Source organism: Uloborus diversus, chromosome 4 (assembly GCF_026930045.1).
Source record: "Uloborus diversus isolate 005 chromosome 4, Udiv.v.3.1, whole genome shotgun sequence".
NCBI lineage: Eukaryota > Metazoa > Arthropoda > Arachnida > Araneae > Uloboridae > Uloborus > Uloborus diversus.
This window is the reverse complement of record NC_072734.1, coordinates 65,816,683-65,839,636: the sequence shown is the minus strand read 5'-3', so window position 1 is coordinate 65,839,636 and position 22,954 is coordinate 65,816,683. Positions and strand designations below refer to the sequence as shown.

At 34.2% G+C, this 22,954-nt stretch overlaps 1 protein-coding gene across 1 annotated transcript in view; it reads right to left on the bottom strand.

Moving 5' to 3' along the window:
• LOC129219628 (synaptic vesicle membrane protein VAT-1 homolog-like) overlaps positions 1-21,335 on the bottom strand; it is a 37,064-nt gene extending 15,729 nt beyond the window's left edge. Inside the window, exons 1-4 of the mRNA XM_054853886.1 lie at positions 21,068-21,335; positions 10,332-10,461; positions 3,634-3,849; positions 3,094-3,236 (exon numbers count right to left, since the gene is read on the bottom strand). Of these exons, the coding sequence (XP_054709861.1) occupies positions 3,094-3,236; positions 3,634-3,849; positions 10,332-10,461; positions 21,068-21,267 (689 nt within the window). The 5' untranslated portion in view covers positions 21,268-21,335. The remainder of the gene's footprint in view (positions 1-3,093; positions 3,237-3,633; positions 3,850-10,331; positions 10,462-21,067) is intronic.
• Positions 21,336-22,954: the final 1,619 nt, after the last annotated feature.

Genomic DNA, 22,954 nt, shown 5'->3' with positions numbered 1-22,954 from the left:
AATTTGGCCCATGTGGTTCTCCAGGGAGACTAAAGAAGCTCTTAATTATAAGCAAGCCACTTTTCGTAAGTTTAAAGCAACTGGTCAGAGTGCGGAAAGGCTCTAGTATGGTAAGGCAAGGCGAAATTTTAAGTATTTGGTACGGATTCAGAAAAGGGAATTGGAGCAAAGGCTGGCAGATGACATTGATGGGAACCCTAAGAGGTTTTTTGCTTACGCTAATTCTGGGAAAGCTCAAAACAGTCAAATTGGGCCTTTGGTTGATGAGCATGGAAATTTAATCCAAAACGATAGGGATATTGCAAATGTTCTAAATAACTTTTTTTCCAGTGTGTTTAACGATAACTGTATCTCAACAGTTGACACTAACAAGACACAAGCTATTATACAGCTTGAGGATTTTGTATTTTCCAGGGAGGAGGTTTTATTTCATTTGAAAAAGATTAAAGCAACTAAAGCTCCGGGACCAGATAATATTTATCCAAAAATTTTAGTTGAATGTGCAGAGGAATTAGTGGATGTTATTTTGAATATTTTCAATGCTTCTTATAACTCGGGGACGGTGCCAGAGGACTGGAAGCTGGCTAACATAATGCCACTCTTCAAGAAGGGGTCTAAAGGTATTGCTGGGAATTATAGACCTGTAAGTTTGACTTCGGTGATTTGTAAGATTTTCGAAACTTTGATCAAAATTAAGATCATGATGTTCTTAGAGACTAATAGTCTGTTGACTAGTTTGCAGTATGGTTTCAGGAAAGGTAAATCCTGTACTACTAATTTATTGCATTTCTACGACAAGGTTACCTCAGCTTTAGATAACAAAAAATGTGTGGATGTTGTTTATATTGATTTTCAAAAAGCTTTTGACAAGGTACCGCATGTTGCTCTTCTCAGCAAGTTAGCTGACATTGGAATAGGAGGAAAAACTTTACTTTGGGTTAGAAATTGGCTTACTGGTAGGAAGCAAAGAGTAGTTGTGAGAGGAAATCATTCTAATTGGAGTGATGTTTTAAGTGGGGTTCCTCAGGGATCAGTTTTAGGGCCTCTTTTGTTTATTATATTTATGAATGACATCAATGATAATATTTCTGGAAGCATGAATTGTTTTGCTGACGATGTAAAAGTTATGGGGATTGTCGAAAATGAAGAACAAGTAAAACAGCTGCAAGAGGATTTAGATCATATTACTAAGTGGGCAGATAAATGGGGTATGGCAGTTAATGTAGGGAAATGTCAAGTGCTACATTTAGGTCATGGAAATAAGCGTATGAGATATCGTTTACAGGGTTCAGTCATAAATCAGGCAGAAAATGTTATGGATCTGGGTGTCTTTATAAATCAGGACTTTAAGTTTAGTCAACAGTGCAGTATTGCTAGTAACAAAGCCAACAAAATGCTTGGGTTCATCAATAGATCTATTTCAAACAAATCTAAGAAAGTTCTTCTGCCTTTATATAGGAGTTTAGTAAGACCCCATTTGGAGTATGCTGTTCAGTTTTGGTCGCCTTATCTGAAGAAAGATATTTTTGTATTGGAAAGGGTTCAAAGAAGGGTAACTAAATTAGTAAGGGGACTCTCAGATTTAGATTATGATACCAGACTTAATAGGCTTAACATGTATAGCCTGGAGCAAAGGAGAGTCAGAGGGGACATGATTCAGTTATTTAAATTTATCAAAATGAAAGATGTAAATGGATTAAATTTTTGCGGGGAAAGCAGGACAAGGGGTCATTGTTTTAAGCTATTTAAATCTCAGGCTAACTTGGAAATCAGGAAAAACTACTACTTTAGCAGGGTCGTGGGCACTTGGAATAGCTTACCGGAAGAGGTGGTAATGAGCAAGGGAGTGGATAGCTTTAAGAGGGCCATTGATCTTCATTGGGGACTAATTAATTGACTAGGACCAGCCTAGCTGGGCCCAGTGCCTGTTGCTGGTCGTCACATTTGTATTTGTATTTGTATATTTTACCCTTTAAAGGGGCAGTATAATGTAGTGGCTCAATGCTGCCCGTAGTGGGTGAAAATTGCCGATTTTATCTCTAGATTGCCTCGATTTCAGGCCTTTATCTCCGGCCCTTAAAATTTTATTGGAGTGAGACAGGGTGGAATGGCTTTCCCTTAGGTGTCCCTTATCTAACGGTAACAGTATTGATTTGGTCAACATTATCAGTCTGGATGAGGTAGGGTTACAGACACATAGACGTGTACTACAGCATTTTAATAGTATAGATCATAGGTCAAAAACCTTTTTGTATCTGTAAGCACATTCAAAATATTGGTCAGACGACAGTTGCCAATTTTTTTCAAGGTGAATTATAAACTGGACAATTTAACTTACTATACAAAATTTTTTGCTAATATTCTTGTCTTAGTTACTGAATTCTCACAAGATATACAATGCACAAAGTATATGAGTCTCAAACTAAATAGGACTTTTGTCATTCCATTTTATTGACTATTGCTTTGTAATCAGAAAGCATAATGATATTTCTGCTCGTCAACCATCATCAATGCATGCATCTTAGAGTCCCAATACCTGGTTTAATTTTATTCATTGTCGAAAACAATTATTCACATCAGTAAGTGGAGCTGAAACACAATTTTATAGTTGTAATGCTCTTTTCAAGAAAGGAAATTTAGACTTCTCTCAATTATATTCCAGAACTTCTCTCTGATACAAAAGGAAAAGGAGATTGGTCGAATTTCCATTTGTGCTTTTGTCAGTGTTTGACGACATTTTTACCTTTGTGTAGCTAATGACTAAAAAGGAGATCTTTTAAACAGCAGTATTTTAGAATATCCACCTTTTATCGTCATCATAAAGCGGCGGGCATAAGTAAATTGATGTGCAAACACAATGGTGTCCGCGGGCTTTGGGTTGGGAAATCCTGGTACAGATAATTACATCATACACACAAAAAATAATTAGTTGAGTCAGAAACAAATGAGAAATTGAATGCTGCTGAAATAACAAAGAAAAAAGCTAAATTTAGATCTCCAGAAAAAAAAAAAAAAATGCGGATTTATATTTGTGTTTTGGACATTTAAATATATAAATGTGTACGAAATATAATAGCAAAGGGTATTACTTACTTTTTAATCTCTTGAACATAATCTGTGCCATGATCGAACAAATGTGTAAAGTATTCGGAAATGCTATCGTGCTTGTGCTTGGAAGCTGTTCCGATGAGCGTGACGTCTGAAATAGTTTTACACAAGGAAGCTACAGCTAATCCCTAAAAGGACAAACCTGTTTCAGTGAGTTTAATGTATTTGTACATTATTTTCAATATGCTATTATGTTAAATTTAGTTTGAAATTGCAACAACTTTAGTTTGCTAATTAAGTTACAATATTCCCAACTGCTTTGCAAAAAAAATGGAAAAACTTGGCTGACTAGATGAAAAACTAACACTTGAATCAAATAACACAACTGAAAAAATAATAAGATGCAAAGAATTATTTCTTGAAGCTGAAAAATGTAGTATTTGATTTGACTGCTTTTTGAAACAAAAGATTTAAGGTTCACTGTAATACTTTTGCTGGGGTTTCCCCCCCCCCCCCCCCCTTTTTTGAGAGCAGTCTAAACAGCTATATATACCAATACACTAAAAATACATTCAAATTACTCACAACACTTCCACCAGCTGAATGGACTAACACTTTCTGTCCTTTCTGTAAATTTCCAATGTCAAACAGCAAACAATAGGCCACCACATAGTTCATGAGCATGGACACTGCTTCTTGATGTCCCATTCCAGATGGCAGCGCATACACATACTTGGCAGGAACAGAAACCAGTTCGGCCCAAGCTTTATACTCCGTGAGAGCTGCCACCGAGTCATTTACCTGCAATAAAATATCAATTACTTTAGGGGCATTTCACAGTTGCAGGCTCTATACTTCATGAGGATGTTCAGGGTTTATACTCTATCTGAATGAAATAATTCCATGACTTTTCAAAGACTTTTTCATGACTTCAATGAAAATTTTCATGGCCTCATTATACGAAGAGAATAGCACTATTTAATCCCAAAGTTGCTAATTTTATGGAAATGAGCATTAGCAAAACGACTACATGAACAAAACAGCCTCATTGAAGCACTTACTCGTAATGGAAAAATGTAAGTATACACTTAAAAAACTAAACTATTCTTATTTGTCTTCATCATATAAATTTAGGTAAAGTAAAAATGCAGTGAAACAAACATGATGCTTAAATGTCTGATTTTTTTTTTTTTTTTTTTTTATAAACAGGCAGAATGATATTGAAGGTTGAATGAGTCATCACTAAGTTTCAATAAATTTGCTTCAAAAGTTGCCTTTTACTGTAAACAGTGCATTTAATCATCCACATAACTTGACAGTAAGTTCTTTAAAATAAAGACACATAGTTTTAGTTTATGTTCCTAAACCAAATCTCTTCTGAAAAAAACCATTCAGTAATGAATCAATCTTCTAATTCAAAAATATACTTGTTTTGTTTAATTATTTGCACATTTTCAAATGCATATAAATTAATAGGTTCAATTCCAGAACATGTTTGATTCCCGACATTGAATGTAGCAGTGGGTCACATCAATTAGTTTTGCGGGTCGTATGATGGGCACTACTGTTATAGAATATTTGAATTCCTCTTTCTGTATTCTATGGCCTGACTAAAGATCGTTATTTTCTAAAACCTTCAACAAATTAAGATAAACTCTGATAAATTTAATAATAAAGTTCTCACGAGTGATGAAATCGAACTCTGACGAAATTGAATTGTTTTTTTTTTTTTTTTGAGTGGGTGTGGCAAAACTAAGAACATGAAATTTGCTACTACAGAATATGAAACATAAGAAGTGTTGAAAATAACAGTAAATTCAAAATAAGTGATTTCCAAGCAGTAAAATCACATCACAAAAAAAATATAATAGTTTTAATGTGCTATACTGTTAAATCACTCAAGATTTCTAATGCTCCTTTAGTTAGTTTACTTTCTCTGTGTCAAAGTAATTTTTCCACGACTTGAAATAAATTTCCATGACTTTCAATGAAGATTTAAATTTTCCATGACTTTTTCAGGTCTAAAATTCGCTTATTTTTTTCCATGACTTTCCAGGATTTCCATGACCCGTACGAACCCTGGATGTTTTAGTATCCTACTCATGATTAGTCATGATTAGTACAAAGATCAGGGCCGCATCTAAGGGGTGGGGTTTTACGGTTCAAATCCCCTCAATTTTTTCAAACCTATAGCAAAATATGTCTTTTTTGCTGAAAAAATTATAGAAAACGGCAGATCAAAAATTGCCAAATAAATTAAACGCAACCCTCCATAAATACAAATGAAATCTTTAATTATCTTCTGCTGGTAGTACAAAAAAATAAATAAATCACCAAATAATCAAAATACTTTTACCTGAAAACAAAAACAAAATTTTATATAGTACAGCCGAGAAAAAAAAAGTGGCAACCTTCTGAATGGTATTATTCCAGCTAATTTAAAATGAGATTGCGCAAACGATTAATTTCCGACATGAAAATGCTGTTCCATTAGGCTTAAAAATGCTTTTAAATTTTTTCCGGGGATTTAAAGCCTTGGTTTTTTTTTTAATTCGAAGAAAGTAAATCAATTTTAAGGGTATTTTTCACGAGTTTTCAAATGGGACCTAAAGCGAGAAAATTTGATAATTATTTTGGGCAGAAAGAGCCATTTAATGCCAGTTTTGGGTCTTAAAATTAAGATTTGAATGGTTTGGTTCTTTTTTTTTGGCAATTCAAATCCTTCCTACTCTTCTTCTCCGGTGCCCAAGTACCTCCCTGCCAACTTTGGTCGAGATCCAACATAAAATGGATTTGTATAGGAAACATACGTACACACATATATTCTTTATTTTATTTATATAGATTTCTCAATTTTACTTGAAAAATCAAATTATTGAACAATTATACAAACTCAGAGCTTGATCTGCAGTATTTATTTTTACTGTCATGATTATGAACATTCTTACTAGGGATGTGACGTTCATGAACTAGTGGGTCTAAAAGAACGAATCTTTAAAATGAACTGGTCAAAATGATCTAAAAAAATGAATAACCATTCTTTTGAACCATGAACAGTTTGGAACATTGTATTGATGCACTTTTGATAAAAATCATCTTTTTTAAAAAATTTGAAGATACATACTTGTTATTTTTAACTCTCAATCCTTTTTGAAAATCATACTCTGCCACTACCCTGGACTGTTTTTCAGCATCCCCACTGATTTTTAAAAACCTGGCACCACTGCTGTGCATAATAGAGACTGATGAGCATTTTTTTTTTTTTTAATGCCGATTTCTTTAGCTAGCAGTCCTCAACTACGTCTTTTACTGTAAAAATAATGCAAAAGGTTCCAAACCACCTTTTAATTCAACTTTTCCTCTTGATTCTGCAGTTGACTCCAGTCAGGTGTTCTTTTAATTTTTAATTTTATAGTTGCTTGTTTTATTAAACGGATAAAAGTAGTAGGGGAGACCAGGGCAAGATGACTATGTTAACAATTTTTGTTGTTTATTAATTCATTTTTAAGGATAGTAAAATTAATTTCACATGAGCTGTTAAGAGTAGTTCTTTGTGATATTAAATATATTACCATTTAATTTTTCAAATAAAAATAACGAAGGATATTTTTATTTTTTCATGACCTTAACAAATCTTCATCTTGCCCCAGTACTGGGGCAAGATGACTTTGACTTTGGGGCAAGATGACAAAGTTGAAAAAGGTTGAACGCATTTTATGTTTTGAATATGTTACCTAGTTTTAAAAATGATAACTGTGTTTTTACATTTTACAAAGTATCAAATTAAGTGTAACCCATTGGAGCGTAATGTTGAAGTGTTGAGTTGTGCAGCGAACAATAGACACAAGTAAAAATGCAATTTTCATAACGAACATGCCTCATGCCACCACTCTTGACTTTTACAGCACCGGGTCCGTTCTTCTGTTGGAGGGTCACAATGTTCCTCTTTACAAGCAGGGCATCTTATAACACCATTTTTAGAAGTTGATGCAACTGAATTGCTGGGCATGAATTGGACCTAATAGACTTGGACATAAAGGAACTTAGTTTGAGTTTTTTTACTCCCTTTTTAGCTTGACGAGCTTATTTTCCCTGTCTTTTTTAAATAATCCTTTTTGTCCTTCCGCTTTGCACCTTGTTCTGACATTTTTTTGATGGGTGTGCTTGTAAGAATGTTTGAGCTCAGTTTTCTGCTTTTTCTTTTCCTCACATTGTGTTGCTTTAGGCAATGCATTGAAATCAGAAACACTAACAGGCTTCTTTGGTGCATCGGAATCAGCATTTGCCATAACTTCTGCTTCATCTGGAGGGTTTTTATTTTGCATTTTCACTCCCAAGGTCTGAGGATTAGCACTATTATTCTCAGTTTAATCGCCAACAACATCATAGTACGCTAAAAACAAGAGAATAAGGAGTTGATCCCTCATTCTTTAAACTCTTTTATCGTCATTTCCATCTGTAACTGGTTTGAAGTAAGTGGTGCTCAAAAGCCCACCATTTTTTTTTTTTTTTTGTCTGTGATAGTTTGCCCTAGATGAATGACCATAAAGTTATCACATGCTTGGCAAAAGTAGGTTTTTAATCGGCAGAAAAACGACGCATCATCAGCTATAGACGATGCGATGTGTGGGGTGGCAACCCAACAGCATGATAATGTTTTTTTCGCTGCAATATAAAATAGCCTGCAAAGTTATGCGAGATTTATGATTGTCAATAATCAACAAAGCAGGAGATTCTTTGCTTGGTTTAATTTAGTCAACTAGTCATTTGGTCAACTAGTTTATAAATAGCCTCTGGTCACCGGCTTTCGAACAACACCTTCCTTGATTCAATGTGTCCTTTAACCTCAGAGGAGATAGGAGCGCAAGGTCGCGTAAACAAACACACAGACAAATAAGCGTTTACAGGATTTAATAAAATGGACAACATAGTTAATATACTAATTTCCGAAACACGGGGCAAGATGATGAGCTCGTCATCTTGCCCCGGACTGCCTGTTTGAAAGGATTCTTCTCCATTGCCATAAAAGAAGGCGATTAATTGACATTTATTCATGGTAATAGGTAGTATTTAAACTAAGTTACTCATAAATACTAAAGAGACACGATATAACTTATCTGTATCTGTAGCAGAGCTTATTTACAAATGCACAAAAGTTAGAGCGTGGTAACTGTGAACAATCAAAGCTTCAGAACTAACACAAATATGGCGAGTTTAGCGTCTCTATACTATTGCTGAATGAACAGCAGATAGGAGACCTTATAGTATGCAGTAGATGCTGTTAACTGGGGGGAAACGGAAAAAATAAGGAATTCGTCATTTTGCCCGGCTCGTCATCTTGCCCCTATCTCCCCTACTACTTTTCATTTAAAATGACGGAAGAAGGGCTGTCAAAGGCCAATCGGATGACTTGCCAAAGTTGGATAGCTGGCTGTACTGGTTTTTTTTTTTTTTTGGCACAAAACGACCTAATTTTATATTGGAGGAAATGAAAAGGAGTTAAAGCAATAAGTTGAGTCAAAAGTTTAGACATTCGTAAAAGGAGCTATTTTTCGTCTGATAAGTAATTTAAAAACCAAAAAATAGTAATCTAAGAACTAAATTTTGTTACTTTTAATGTCCTTCAAGTGTGCAAAGAAAAATTTATGCCATGCTGTGCTTGATTTTATCATTATATAATAAGGTAAATGACTAGTTACAGGCATAGTTAAGCTTTTTTTTCAAAGTATAGATTGTTGCTGAAATGTGATGTTGCAGTTCTAGTTCATGAAAAAACTAATTCTCACGGTGCTATAACTCAGAAATTGTATTTTAATAACTGAAAAATTTATTAATTTTCATTTATTGATACTATTTTTAACCCCGACCTCGACACACAAAGGAAGGGGGTTATAAGTTTGACGTATCTGTGTGTCTATGTATGGCACTCTAGCACCTAAACGGATGGACCAATTTTGAAGAAAAAAAATTTTGTTCGAAAAGCGAGTTGATGGAGAGTGTTTTTTAGCTAGGTTATGTTTTCAGGTGACATTAATTAACAGAGATATTAATTAAAAACCTCTAAAAAATTTGCGATTTTTGCAGTGAAAGCATATTTAAAAATTTAGTACCAAAATAAAGTTTTTTTCCTGCGTCCGATAGAATGTTTGGAACTTCGGTGTTATGTAGAATTTAAATTATAACCTTTTTATAAAGCCGATTTTAAATACGATTAAGCCTTTAATCATGTGATCGGTGACCGAAGTCATTATTGGCAGACAAAGAAAGAAAATGCAATGATTTAAAATGTTTACCAGTTTCCAGTTTATATTTGTTAACAAATAAGATACTTGCAATTGATTTTTATTATAAAAGGCTTTTAAAAGGATCTTCATATTTCCCCCTTGATTCTACATTTGCTACTCAGGTGGTCTGTTTTTTTTTAAATTTTAGTAATTACATTCAACAATATTATAACGCTTATTTTATAAAACAAAATATAGATTTCTACTAATGAGTCTTATTAAACTTTAGTCACAATCCTCAAGAACATCAGAATTGCGTTGCATTTTGAAACGACAACATTCTTAACTTGTAAAAAGCCAAAACTATTCAAAACCAAATTCTTACATCACAAAAAACTCCATTCAATATCAATATTTGTCGTTGATTACGATTCATTTATAAAAATGTCTTCTATTTTACATTTTTCCCCCTACTCAAAAAAAAAATGGGAGGGGGCCTAAATTTTGCCTTAAAGTATAAAAGCTTTACCTGTTAAATGCTTTTAAAATGAGCACTCTTTCATAACTATAAAAATCCCTATTAGAGGGGGGAAAAACAATACATAAAGCCTAATGACTTGTGAAACCCTTATAACCTCTGAACGTGTTCAACCTATGCCTTAAAACTTGTGTTTGGAATGCATTGATTTCCGTGTTCTCGAACTCCGCCACTGCATTGTAAAGCGATACCAGAAATGTGCGCAGGGGCAAAAGTGTTTATTGAGGTCACAAGCTCTTTCTGCCCGATAGTTTCGCTTTTGTGGGGGCGTAGCCTAATCGCTTTTAAAACTCTTTTTAATTACATTTAAAATTGTTTAATTGAGGTGTTATTGATATTTTTCGACATAGTTTTTCATGATCTTTCTATTACAAATGAGTTTGAAAATCATGCAAGTTCCCTATTTTCAGCCTTATTAATCTTCAAAGCATTATTGGGGGGAATAGAGGTTGACCCACTCCACAAAGTCGGGAAAAATCAGCACTAATGCAGATTAAAACATACATTGACATGTAACTTACTTTAAATTCCGTGACCCCTTCTCCTACGGCTTCAACCACTCCTGCACATTCAAATCCCATTATGAATGGAGTTTTGGGAGGATTATCAATCGCACCCTGACGAACCATTAGATCAAGAAAATTAAGTCCACTGAAAAGAAGGAAAGGTCAAAAAAGCCCTACATACAATTAAAACATAATAGTTTCAAAACATCAAAATTTTCCAAATAAATTACAGGATTTTTCTAAAATATACTTAAAGCAAATACAAAATGTCAAATAAAGAAACTTCCACAAATAAATTAGAAAATATCAATTTATATATTTAACCAACATGAATGCATAAAACCCCTTAAGAAATAAATGCCTTGCAATTATGTTTCTTTTGTACTGAATTATTCTCAATGCGATTATGCTGCATCAGATTGATTACTTTTTTTAAATAAGATTTTATAAACTACTTTTTCCAATACAATGCTCCTTAGAAGAAAGTTGCTCAGAATTTGATTAGTTAAATAGTAGAAAACCATAAAAACTACAGTAAAGTTGCGAAAATCTGAGGTAATTGGGGCTCACCTCACCTCGGATTACTGAAAACTCCGATTTTTTACCTGGAAAATTCTTCTAGATTAAAAATTTACACCATTCGGATATTCGGACAACATAAAGAGAAGCATCCTTGTATACCCTTTTTACATTCTTGTATAAAGAAAGGGATCTATTGTCTTCTTGAAAATGTATCACTAAAATTTCCCCTTTAATTGCATCTAAACAAATTTTGACTTCAGTTTTTTTCGAAATTTGTTCCTATTTATGTGTACAAAGCAAAACATGCATTTTCATTTTTCCCTAACTATTTTGATGGGTATTGTCATGACGTCTGTATCAATGCGTCTGCATGCGTATGTATCTTGGATTACACAAAATCGGTTAGTTGTTGGGAGTTTTAAATTTCTTATCTGCCACTCATGTGGCATCAAGTTGTGCACCTCTTTTCTTTATTACAGTGGAAGATTCCTAAAGAGCTGTTAACATGTTCTTTTGCGGCAAATCAATGTCAATTTTACATTTCTCTTAATTCATATCTTGTAGTCAATGAATATTTCATGCCACCAAAGGAGTGTTGTTGAAACCAACCTCACGTTTTTTTTTTATTTACTATACGTAATTAAAAAAATTTTACAGTGGCAAAAGATTTCTATTTTCAGATTTTAATGAAAATTCATTTTTTTAGCTGCTAAAAAATCAATTTAAAATATAAATGAAGTACCTCGGATTAAGCAGAACCTTGAATTTTAAGACTCTACTGTAGTAAGAAATTCAATAAAATTATGATTTAATAATGTGAAACAGGTTTTCATATAATTACTATTTGGTTCTTTCATGACAATATGATTGTTTCATTAAAATGAATACAACCTTTTTATGCATATAAATTTAGATTTTTTGACCCCTTATTACAAAGATTCCCATTAGGGAAGTTATTGAAAGATATATGCATCATTGAAAATTCTTCAGCATACCTTCCTCGGGGATCAGGGCCTAATCAAGCTAAAATGATGCCGAGGTCCCGATAAAATTTGGCGCAATTCTTACAAGAAAATCTAGTTTTAAAAAAATGAAAGTAATATACCCTATTTTGCTGTGCCAAAAATTATGGTGCACAGGTACATCATGTATACCCACAGGAACATGTGTTCCTCAGGTTCTGACCATCCTACCAACAAGTAAAGCCCTGGTTTCCTAGGAGCAAATCGCTGATCTTCCACGTCCCTCCTCGCCATGACGCTGAAATCAAAGTCATATGGATTTCGGCATGGCCATTCACGACATCGATTTAGCTCGGGCGCGCATGTGCAGAAGAATCAAGTTTTCACCACGGCGAAGAGGGACGCCAATGATCAGCGTTCGCTCCTTGGAAACCAAGGCTTCACTAGCATAAAGGTTAAGCTATCTATTAAATTCCAAGGTTTGATAAAATGATACAAATTATTTTCTAAATCTCATCCCCCGCAGTAATAATTCAACCTGGTGCATGACAAGAAACAAGTGATTCTCAGTTTTTTAAGCTTAGTATGACAGTAGGAAAGCTAATTAATTTCTTCAGACTAATAAAGTATTTTCCCCAAACATTTTTTGGAGGGCACTGTGCCCTGCCCCCTTTTAGGCAACCTTCAATGTACACCAGTGGCATAGAAAAGGGGTGTTCCGTGGTTCCAGACCCCACTCCTTGAAACTCAAAATTAAGCTGCCAAAAATTTAAATTATTCCACTTCACTTAAAATACTTTTTCTCTTCATCTAATCAATTTAACATATTTAATATTACATGTGTAGGTTAAAATCTAATTATCTCTACTTTAATTATTGCTTCCAAGCAGGCCCGGATCTATAAATTTCGGGCCCCCTGCAAAAAATCATCAGGGCCTTCTAACTGACAGCTGGATTTCTACAGCACTGAGAGCCATGGGACCCTTGAGTACAGTGAGCTGTCTCCCTTCCCCCCCTCACACTGCAGGGTCTGCGGGGTACTTACATCTGGGCACATTTCCAAATATAAGAATTGGCAGATTTTAGGCAGGACACCCCCCTTGAGAAAATTCTAGCTATGCCACTGATGTGCTCTGCACTCTTTATTTTCATTGCCCAATGGGTCTTCCAATCCCATTCAAGGTTTATCAATATGTGATCACAAAAACAAATTTTCTTTCTTGAAAGGTAAAAATACACTCGAGTATGGCTTTGAAATGTAACCTTGTGCACTAAAATGGGTGTGGGAAGATTATACTGCAAACCTTTGAACTTTTATACTGTAAAGTTCTTTTGATGAAGTGTCATGTTCATGGGCGTTGCGGCCGGGGGGGGGGGGGGTCCCAAGGGATCCGGACCCCCCCCCCCCCCCCCAATATTTGAGAACCGGACCTCCTCAATAATTGTCAAGATGAAATTCATTATGTTGGGGGAAATTATTATTGTTTTGTCAAAAAAAAAGAGACTTTAAACACATGCATTATTTACCATGTTTAATTCATATCAAACAAAACAAAATGAACATCGAAAAAAGGAAAAAAAAAAAGAACTGTAAATAATAACAAAATAGGCGATGTGTATAGTGAACGGAAAGTGAAATCCAATGACAAACCATTGCTCTGCTCTCTGCGCATAGCTTTAGTGGAAGATGCAAGAAAGGCGACACTTTCTTTCGAGTGCAATGTCAACCATTCACAGAGTAGAGATGTGTTAGCGGGGTAATAAATTGTTAACAGGGGGATCCCTTAACCATGGCAGGAAGCCATGCCTTAACTCACAAAAAGTATCCTATGTCCGGTCCCGTATTGAAAACACAAGTCGTGTCCTCGGCACTCCCAGCTTGAAAGTGATTCCAGCGTACTTGTTGTTATTTGAGGTAAACAACTGGACAACTTCGAGATACTGAAATCAGATGGACAATTCCCCTCCCACCCCTTTTTTTGTCTCTCGCGCGCTTAAAGCGCTAATAAGTCAGCAGAAGACTGGGATCTGAGTTTCGGCTCCTTTCTTATCTCGTTTCTCGGCGCTTGCAAGGTTCTGTTTCCAGTTTTGCAGTGTTTGTTTCTCCAATTCGATTCAATTTATATCGACCCCAATGTTACCCGAACAAAATGAGACACCAGACCTCTTAGGCGGTTTTTTGCAGCTGGCAAGAACATCCTGGCCAAAGGATGCTAAGAAATTTAGAAGACCACTTTGCTGGTCAAAGGTTAAATTTGGGGTAGAAAGGGAAAGGACTCTTCATGTGTTAAAACTATTCAACAAGTGGCTTCAAAGTACCTTACCGAAGCGAGGTTTCTTAAATGTCTTTGCGGCATCTCAAATTTGACTGAAAAAGAGTTACATTATAGGAAAAAAAGGGGGAGTAGCCTAAAAATTAAAGAGTAATTTCAAAAGCAAATCGTAAGCCAGCAGAACGATGGATACTGTGATGTCATTTCCAATTGACCAACAAAAAAAGAAGCTCAAGATGACCAGAAAAAAAGACAGAAATAGAATAAGCTTTTCCTGTTGGGAAACGTTTCGACAAAAATGAAGATAATTTCATGTGATCTTTTGATTTCCTTGAGAGCAGGTGACCTGAAGAGCGCTCCTATTTTGGTTATTATACTTTTCTTACACATTCGACATTACAACTATGGAGAGGTGGCTTTAAAACGGGAAAATGTAGCAAACCTTCTACATCAAATGAACCTGAGCAATTTTTATCTACTGAATCACCATCATCATCCAGGTGCCACTATCAACATCCCACGGAATCGTCTTCAAAAAGACAAAAGACAATGATTGGTAAGTACCATTCTGTTAAGTGCCTACAGGGGCGCCCTGATTTTATACCATTTGGATGGGGTTACCTTTTCAACTTTCCGAATGAAATTCCTAAACAGTCACTCCCAAAAGTGTTCGCACACTTACGATTTTCAATGAAATACGCCATTATCCATTGGTTAAAATTAATATTTTGGAATAGGTATTAAATAATAAGATCTATGATCTGTTTTCAACAAAACTGCATGAAAATTTGTAATAACATAATAAAACTTGATTTTTAAGAAATCAATAATTAAAAAGTGCCAGAAACTTTATCTCACAAGTCTTCGTACACTTTGAAAAAATATTTACATATTAGAAAAATAATCTAACTTTTTACTAAGTTCGTGCAGTATACCAACAACACATTTTAAACGTTTTGGGAATAGATTTCATTGTTCTTCCTTTCTTTTTTGTGCAATTTCTGAGTAAGTGTTCAACCGCACTTCGAGTCTTACTGTTTCTAGTTCGCTTTTCGTTTCAATGCCGTATTTTCGTAATCTAGCCACAAAATATCTCTAAATATGCTACAATAAGTTTAAATCTGGGGAATGAGGAGATATTTCTAAGATTAAGGACAATTTTTGAGGCACCAGACGCAAACGTTTAATTCCGGTGAAGAATTCTACCGTCAGCAGTACTATGAAATGATAGATACTGCAACTAATGACTTGAAAAATCGAATTTTGGATCAACCAGAGGTTAAGAGACAGCTTTTGCTTGAAAATATCCTTTTGAAAGTAGAGGACATAGAACAGTTAGCTCCCTATCCTGAAATCAACATAGCTGCTTTAGAAACTGAACTTCAACTATTCCATAAAAACTTTAAAGTTAACTGCTAGATAAAGCAAAGAAAGCTTTGTCGTCAGCCGTTAAAGAAGTTAAGGGTCTGTTTCAGTAGGTTGAAAATTTGGTGCGGCTACTTTTGGTGTTCCCCACTTCGTCGTGTAAAGCTGAAAGAAGCTTTAGTGCTCTGAGAAAGCTTGAAATGTGTCTAAGGTCGACTATGACACAAAAGCGGTCAAATCATGTTGCTTTATGTTACGTTCACAAAAATATTTTGGATGAAACTGATCGCAAAAAATAGCACGGATATTCGTATCCCATGTGCAGTCTAGAAAAAATGTATTTGAAATTTAATTTTTTTTTCTTATTGTGTAAATATGTAAATCAAGATGTACCTGTTTAAAAATTTTGTCTTAAATGTAAACCCATTTCTATTTGATGTCAAGTTTTTATCTCATATACGGGTCGTTCCACGTCAAATCAACCACAAAAATGGGATTTTAACACCCACCGTCTCGGAATTTGATCAAACTTGGTATACTTCATCCCTTTATGGTTACAAGCAACCCCCTAATTTTTTTTCTTTCAGTATCAATGCGTTTTGATTTTACAGCCTTTTGAAATTTGGCGATTTTACATTTTTTGTCATTTTCGAGACACTCAAACTGAGATGTTGTTGTTTACGAAAAAAATTATTTCTTGGTAACTAATGCTATAATCTTTTTGAAAATTTTTACACAAAATAGAAAGACTTTGAACATGTTGATAAAAAATATTTCAATAATCTTAGTTTGCGCAAATTTTTTTTTAAAAAATTAGAAAATTGAAAATTTTGAATTTTTTTTTCAAAAAAAGATGTCGGCAAAAAACTGAATTTCAACAAAAGGGTCAGTTTTAAAAATCACGATTTTTTTAAAAAATGATCATGAATATGTACTCTAACTTATCAAATAAAAAACATTAGGGGACTTTAAGGGATTCTGCCCCCCCCTCCCCCCCATTCTGGAAAAAAAAGCATAAAACATCATACAATCTTTTCCATGTTCTTAAAAACAGAATTGTCAACAATTATGACAAAAAATCAAATATAATGTGTTGAGTATGGAACTCAAATATAAAAAAAAATACTTTGAAATAGTTTAAAATTTGTCAAATCAACCACAAAAATGGGATTTCAACACCTACCATCTAGATTTTGATGAAACTTGGTATACTTCCTTATTTTGTGGTTAAAAGCAACCCCTTAGTTTCTTTTGTTTCAATCTCAATGTATTTTAATTTATAGACTTTTGAAAGTTTTCGATTTTGCATTTTTTTGTCATTTTCAAAGACACTAACTGAGCTGTTGTTAATGGGTAAAAAAAAATGTTTCTCAGTAACTAATAATATTACCTTCTTGAAAATTTTCATAAAAAATGTTAAGATTTTGAATATTTTTATAAAAAATATTATAATAATCTTAGTTTATACAAAGAATTTTTTAAAAATCAGAAAGTTAAACATTTTGATTTTTTTTTGGTCAAAAAAACCATTGTTGAAATTTTAAATTTTTAACATCAGGATCAGTTTTGAAAATCATGATTTAAAGAGAAAATGATCATGAATATGTGCTTTAACTTTTCCTATGAAAAAAGTTATAGGTCTTTTAGGGATTCTGTCCCCTCCCCCCTAGAAACAACGAAAGCATCATAGAGAAAAGTTTTTCCATGTCTTTGAAACAAGAGTTCCCAGCAATTATTTAAAAAATTTAAATATAAAGTGTGTTAAATATTGAACTCAAACATATAAATTTAATATTCAAGCTATTTTTTTATTTGAAATAGTTAAAAATTATTACAATTATTATATTAAATATAGACATTCTGAAAATAAGATATCATGAAATTCAAAAGTTGCAGACAACAATATCTGCATATGGATTACTGCATTTTAGTCCAGACAAGTTAAAACAAAAGTAAAGTCTTAACACCAATTCATAATCATGCAGTTACTAGTACTTTCAGGATCCCCCCCCCCCTCCCTTACATTTGAGAGAAATTGCTATCGTGGAACTGCTTTTCCATTATAGTTTTACTGCTGTACAATGACAAATTCATCCTTTTAATTTCTTGACATTACATTTAACACCCCTTAAAAATTAATGGCCTGATTGTTTAGTAATAATATGACTAAATAAAGTAAATTACCTTTCCCCCTCCCCTCAAAGCAAATGAAGAAATAAATTAGTATTTATGCATTTCTCGTATTCAATGGATTTTTATATTTTTTAATGACAATTGGAAAACAAATTATTATTTGCATGGAATTTTTTTTTTGTCCAGATTCCCCCCCCCCCCCCCCCTCAGCTTAATGACATAACTCGCAACTTTTCCTCAACTTACTGGGGTTCCAAAATTTTGCATCACTTATGCTTATTAATGCTTAACATTCACATTATGAAAATTAATTCCAGTAAATGAATTTTCTATTATTTTTGTTTTCTTTCTTTTTAAAAACAATAATAAATTTGAATATCTTGTGAGGAATAAATACATAATTGTTGAAAAGAGATAAAAGCTTCTTGTTAGTCAGGTCTGCTAAAAAAACAAGTCCTGCTCACACTTGTTTAGAAAATAAGTAATGATGCTTTCTTTCTCTACACGCCTCCCATGGAGTACATTTTATCCTACCCTATCAGAATTGCTTAACAGCACAGTGTGGTTGCTGACTCCCCTGGATAAAAAGATAGAATTCTCAGAAAGAACTTTTCTAAAATTTTGAGAAAAGGTCAATATGAAAGAATGAATTGAACTAGAATAACAATTAGATGTTGACTTATAGGAGTTCTAGCAAAATGGTGTGTCAAGCTAGAAAGCTTTTCAACCATTGAAGTTAGCATTGGGCAGACCCTAAGAAAAATAAATGTCGAGTTACCTGGATTATCAGTGTGTCCAGTTACTGAAGTTTCACTGTATTTAAACTGGAATTATACATAATGTTTATAAATCATTTGTAGAAAATAAAAAGTGGCTTTAAAGAACATACTGCCCTTGATAAAACTAATGCAGCAGTTGAAAGAGGAATCAAGAAAAAGAAAGTATTTTAAATAAGAGGTAGTTACCAAGCTCACACAGTCATAATATAAACAACTAACTATAAACGTAAACCATACAGCTTGCTGCTCAGCTGTCATCTAATACCAGCTGTTCCTTTTTGGGGGCTAATAAAGCAACCAAAGTTAGGGAGGTGACAGGGAAATATATTAAAAAGAAAACAAAGCATCTAAATAAATTACTAGTGAAGTGTAAAATAAAAATATCTGTCATTTGTACAAATGCCAGGTTATTAGGATCCATTAATGATCATAGAAACACTCAAGATAACAAAACACACTTTTAGGGTCAAATGAGATCATGGGCGCCCATATGCAAAGTCGCAAGGGGGGGGGGGGGGCTCAAATATTTTCCTCGTGGTTTAGCAGGATATTTTCCCCGTAGAAAACAATTTCAGGACAGATTAGAGTCATTAAAATTAGACATTTTTAATAACTTATTCATTAAAAGGGGTGGAGAAGAAATATTTTTATATTTGTGCAAAGAAAAAAGTACTAAAAGCAAGGAAGTTCTAATTTGAAAAGGGGGGCTCGAGTCCCCCCTTGCCCCCCTACATGGGCGCCCTTGAATGAGATTGTTGCAAAGCCTTAATTATAAACATTTTGGGCAATGGTAACCATTTTAAACTCATACCCAATAAATTGCTATGTTAAACCAAATCCAAGTTTCAGTTTGATATTTCATTCGATTAATGAATCAAGTTAAAAACTCTGAGCTGGTATTTATAGGATTTTTAATACTTTGTATAAACTGCCTAATTATAAATTAGAATTAGATAAAAAGTTTTAATTTCTATGTTGTTTAACAATAATTTTTAGCATGCATAAATTGTTGTAGGAAAATTTTCGAATTTTGCGATATCTTATTTTTATTGTTTATTATTAATTAATTTAATTAATTATTTACAATTCAAAAAAATCTTGAGTATTTAAATGTTTACATTTAAGTTCAAACACCAATGTATTTCAATATTTAAATTTTCTTTAATGCAATTTTTAACTTAGCTTGTAATATTGTGGTCATCTTTTTTTCATTAATCAAAATAAGGGGCAGGGGGGCAGAATCCCTCAAAGTCCCCTAAAGATTTTCATTTTATATGTTAGCACACATGTTAATGATCATTAAAAAAAATATAAAAATTATTTTAATTTAGACCCTCATGCCAAAATTTTAAAATTTTGACTATCATTTTTTTTATTGAAAAAATTTTAAATTTTTCAGTTTGTTAATTTTTTTTAATTGCTGAATATAAATTTAGATTTTTGACATATTTTTTTCTGAAATACTTGAAATCTTAATATTTAATGTAAAAATTTTCCAATTTTTTTTATCTTTAGTTATTGAGAAATAATTTTTTTTGCAAACAGCTGCTGTTCATTCTCAGAGAACTGTAAATGACAACTAACGCAAAATCGCAAAACTTTGAAGGGCCAAAAAATAAAAACTATTTTTAATAGAGAAGAAATACTTTAGGAGGTTACTTAGGACTATGAAAAAGTAGAAGTATACAAAGTTTCATTGGAATCTGAGATGGTGGGTGTTGGGGTGTGGTTGAACTGACATGGAATGACCCATACTATATATATATGCACGCACTTTTCTTGATACAATTTGAAAATGACAGTGTCAGAATGGTCCCCCCCCCCCATTAAATTTCAGCTGACGACGCCAATGGTCACGTTAATTGAAAAAGTGCCCTTTTATCTGGAAGCACCCTGCCCTTTTTGATCTAAGGGAAACACTGTAATTCATAATATGGAAGTTAATTAATTTTCCCTGCATATTAATGCATATAGTGTCAATCATAAATGACATTTAAAACATCCTGTAAAATAAGAGTATTTGGAGAAATGAAATTAAGATTAATACAAGTTGTGTATTTAATCAAAATCTTTAACTTATGAAATCTGTTATTTAACCAATCTTTAACAGTAGCAAAAATAAAATGATCTCATACAACAAAGGCAAACCATAATACAGGCTGACATAAGAAAAAAAAAAAGCATTTTCATGAAAGCATCATTTTTAGTTCAACTAACAAATGGTTTCTGAAAGGGTTTAATTTTTAATGAAAGAACAATGAGAGCCCTGTCTTCCTCTGAATTTTTTCATATACTGAATAAATGTTTGACTTTTATGCATTTGCATATGACTAAAAAAAACAGAGGAGCTGAGCTCCCATGCACATTACACACTGGATTCTGCCCACACTTATAAAGTAAAGTAATACATTTTGAGAACCAAATGTACATACAGTGTGAAAATTTAATTTTAATTATTCTGTCTCATTGTTGCATACTCGGCTCTTGTGAATGCAAATTACTTTCCTATTTCCTCTCCATAGCTTCCATTTAATATTCATTCCTGCAAACCACCGAAGTGGCTCACGCGCTTTGCTAACAGATGGTTGTCTGCAAGAAAAGGTACAGACACTTTACGGATCCAATACACCCACAAACTAGGGCGAATGAAAGCATAGTTCCCGCCCAAGAAGACAAAACACGTCAATTTTAACGAATTTAAACATTTCAAGAAATACCATGCTTTTACTCTAATGAGCACTTCGCCTTCGCCCGGTGTCGGCTCCGGCTTTTTCATCACTTTCACGGCTTTGAGGCCTCCGAAACCTGTTAGCACGATGGCCCGCATTTCGTTGGGGGCAGGGCTCGCCGGTTCCTCGGCATTTTGAGTCGTTTTATTATCGGCTGCCTTGCTGTCATCTGTTTTCGAATCACCCATGATGGAACTCCGGTTGTGTGATATGCCGCGCTCCTCGTTTGACAGCTGGTTGCCGATGCCTCAGGACCGCATCGCCGCTGGAACTGCGAGGTTGCTTTCTCGTTTCGATTCCGTCGCCAAATCTGGCGAGAGGTGCTTAAAATCAGGGAAAGCGCGAGGTTTGATATGTTCGCGTCATGGGGTGGGAGCGGAAAGTTTGCATATGGGTGATACCAATACGGGAAAGTTTGAAGTGCGTTAGTTCTGAAAAAAAAAAAAAAATAATTTAAATTTTTGGCATCTTGAATTCAAATTATGTTTTTCGCAATCACGAGCGTGTGTGTATGAATGCGCGTGTGTGTTTGTGTAGGCGCATGTGTGTGGGTGCGTGTGTATGTGTGTATGTATGCATTTGTATGCGTGTTGTGTATGCAGTGCTGTGTGTGTACGTGCGTGTGTGTATGTAGGCATATGTGTTTGTGTCTGTGTGCAGACATGAGTGTGTGTATGTGTGCGTGTAGGAGTGTGTGTTTGTGTCTGTGCGCAGGCATGAGTGTGTATGTGCGCAGTGGCGGATTGGTTGAAAAATTCGGCCTTGGCATTAGGAGGTGTAGCAGCCCCATGGCATTTATAGATATTAAATTTTACCTTACGATTGGGATATCACTTAAATATGAGGAACTTATTCTTAACAACTAAATATGTTTTATTTAAACAAAATTTAAAAGATATGAACACTTCTGCGCTTTAATGGTGAACAAATTAATACAGTATTAGCTAAACCTCATTTTGGGGGAAAATTGTGCTTGTAATTGTCCATTTAAGTATTTTTATAATGCCCGGAACTTGATTGAATATTTCCTTAATGATAACACTGCTTGGCTAGTATGTCTTTTTCTGCTGTCATAACAAGTAACTTAATTGTCCTGTTTGTTACATGAAACTGATCTAGCGATGTTCATGGGTGAAAGACTAGGGTCGCCTTAGAACGTGATGGGTTCTTCGACACAAACATACATTACTGGGCCCTGTCATAAACATTCCCTTTTTATATACTGCCATATCCTGACGACCCCCGGACTCGATGCGAGGTCAAAAACCTGGTGGAAGGGGTCGGGTACGAGTTTAGCAGCCCCTTAATTTTTTTTCAAACGCATGTATTAATACAAAGAGAGAGAGAGGACTTAGCTTTCTGGCTTCTGGGAGTCATTCAAGTATTAGCAATATGAACTTAATGGAAAGATTTATCATTGAGTGAAATAGGGGGGTCCGGGGGGGGGGTCTCTCCCCCGGAAAAATTTGAAATTGTAGTCTTAAAAACTCAATTTTAGACAATATTTGGTGATGTAAGGGGAGCGTAGGTTCAGAGTTTCTCCTGTTGCAACTTTTCAGAAGTGGAAATCCAAAAACAGAATTTTAAATTTTCTTCGAGTATATGGTATGAAGAGCGGTTCCGGAAGCTCTCCTCCGAAATTTTTAAAAATACAGTCGAGCCCGCTTAATGGAATAGGCAATTTGCAAGGAAAAATTATTTTAATAAGCGGGATATTCCATTATCCGGAATAAACATAATACACATCAACGTGTAGTACATTGGAATTTTATTACATTAAGCGGGATATTCTATTATCCGATAGTCCATTAAGCTGGCTCGACTGTATATTAGCTCTGAAAACGCAGTTTTCAAAGATCTTTGGGATTTTAAGTC